At 60.7% G+C, this 430-nt stretch overlaps 1 protein-coding gene across 1 annotated transcript in view; it reads right to left on the reverse strand.

Annotated features, from left to right (window-relative positions):
• Nucleotides 1-281: 281 nt before the first annotated feature.
• LRRC46 (leucine rich repeat containing 46) overlaps nucleotides 282-430 on the reverse strand; it is a 2,658-nt gene continuing 2,509 nt past the window's right edge. Inside the window, exon 7 of the mRNA XM_029959048.1 lies at nucleotides 282-428. Coding sequence (XP_029814908.1) covers nucleotides 282-428 — 147 coding nt within the window. The remainder of the gene's footprint in view (nucleotides 429-430) is intronic.

The raw sequence follows: 430 nt of genomic DNA on the forward strand, positions 1-430 counted from the left end.
TCCCCCCTGGAATTACTCCTGGGTAGGGAATGAGAGAACATTCCTGGTGTCCAGCCCTGGCTCCCTGCTTCCTCCAGCCCTGCCTGGGGGTGTGGGACCTCCAGCCCCTAATTTACCCTGGAGAAAAGCACTGAGATGTGTCCGTGGCCTGGAATGAGGGGCAGGGGGAAGGAGAGGGATATGGAGTGGGATTTGGAGCCCTGCCTGTGCCAGACCCCTGGGATGGCTGCAGGGTGGGGGATCCACGGCATCCACACGGGATTGGGGTGGGAACAAAACCTTTACTCCCGACCACTGCAGGATATTTGGGATAACTGCCTATTCCCTGTTCCTTTGGCACCAGTCTCCTTCTCCAGAGCTTTGCTCCGGGACTGGACACCACCAGGAGCTCGCTGGGACCCGCGGGATCCCCGGAGGGGTGTCCCTGGCT

This window comes from Manacus vitellinus, unplaced genomic scaffold, assembly GCF_001715985.3.
Source record: "Manacus vitellinus isolate BGI_N305 unplaced genomic scaffold, ASM171598v3 scaffold_192_pilon, whole genome shotgun sequence".
NCBI lineage: Eukaryota > Metazoa > Chordata > Aves > Passeriformes > Pipridae > Manacus > Manacus vitellinus.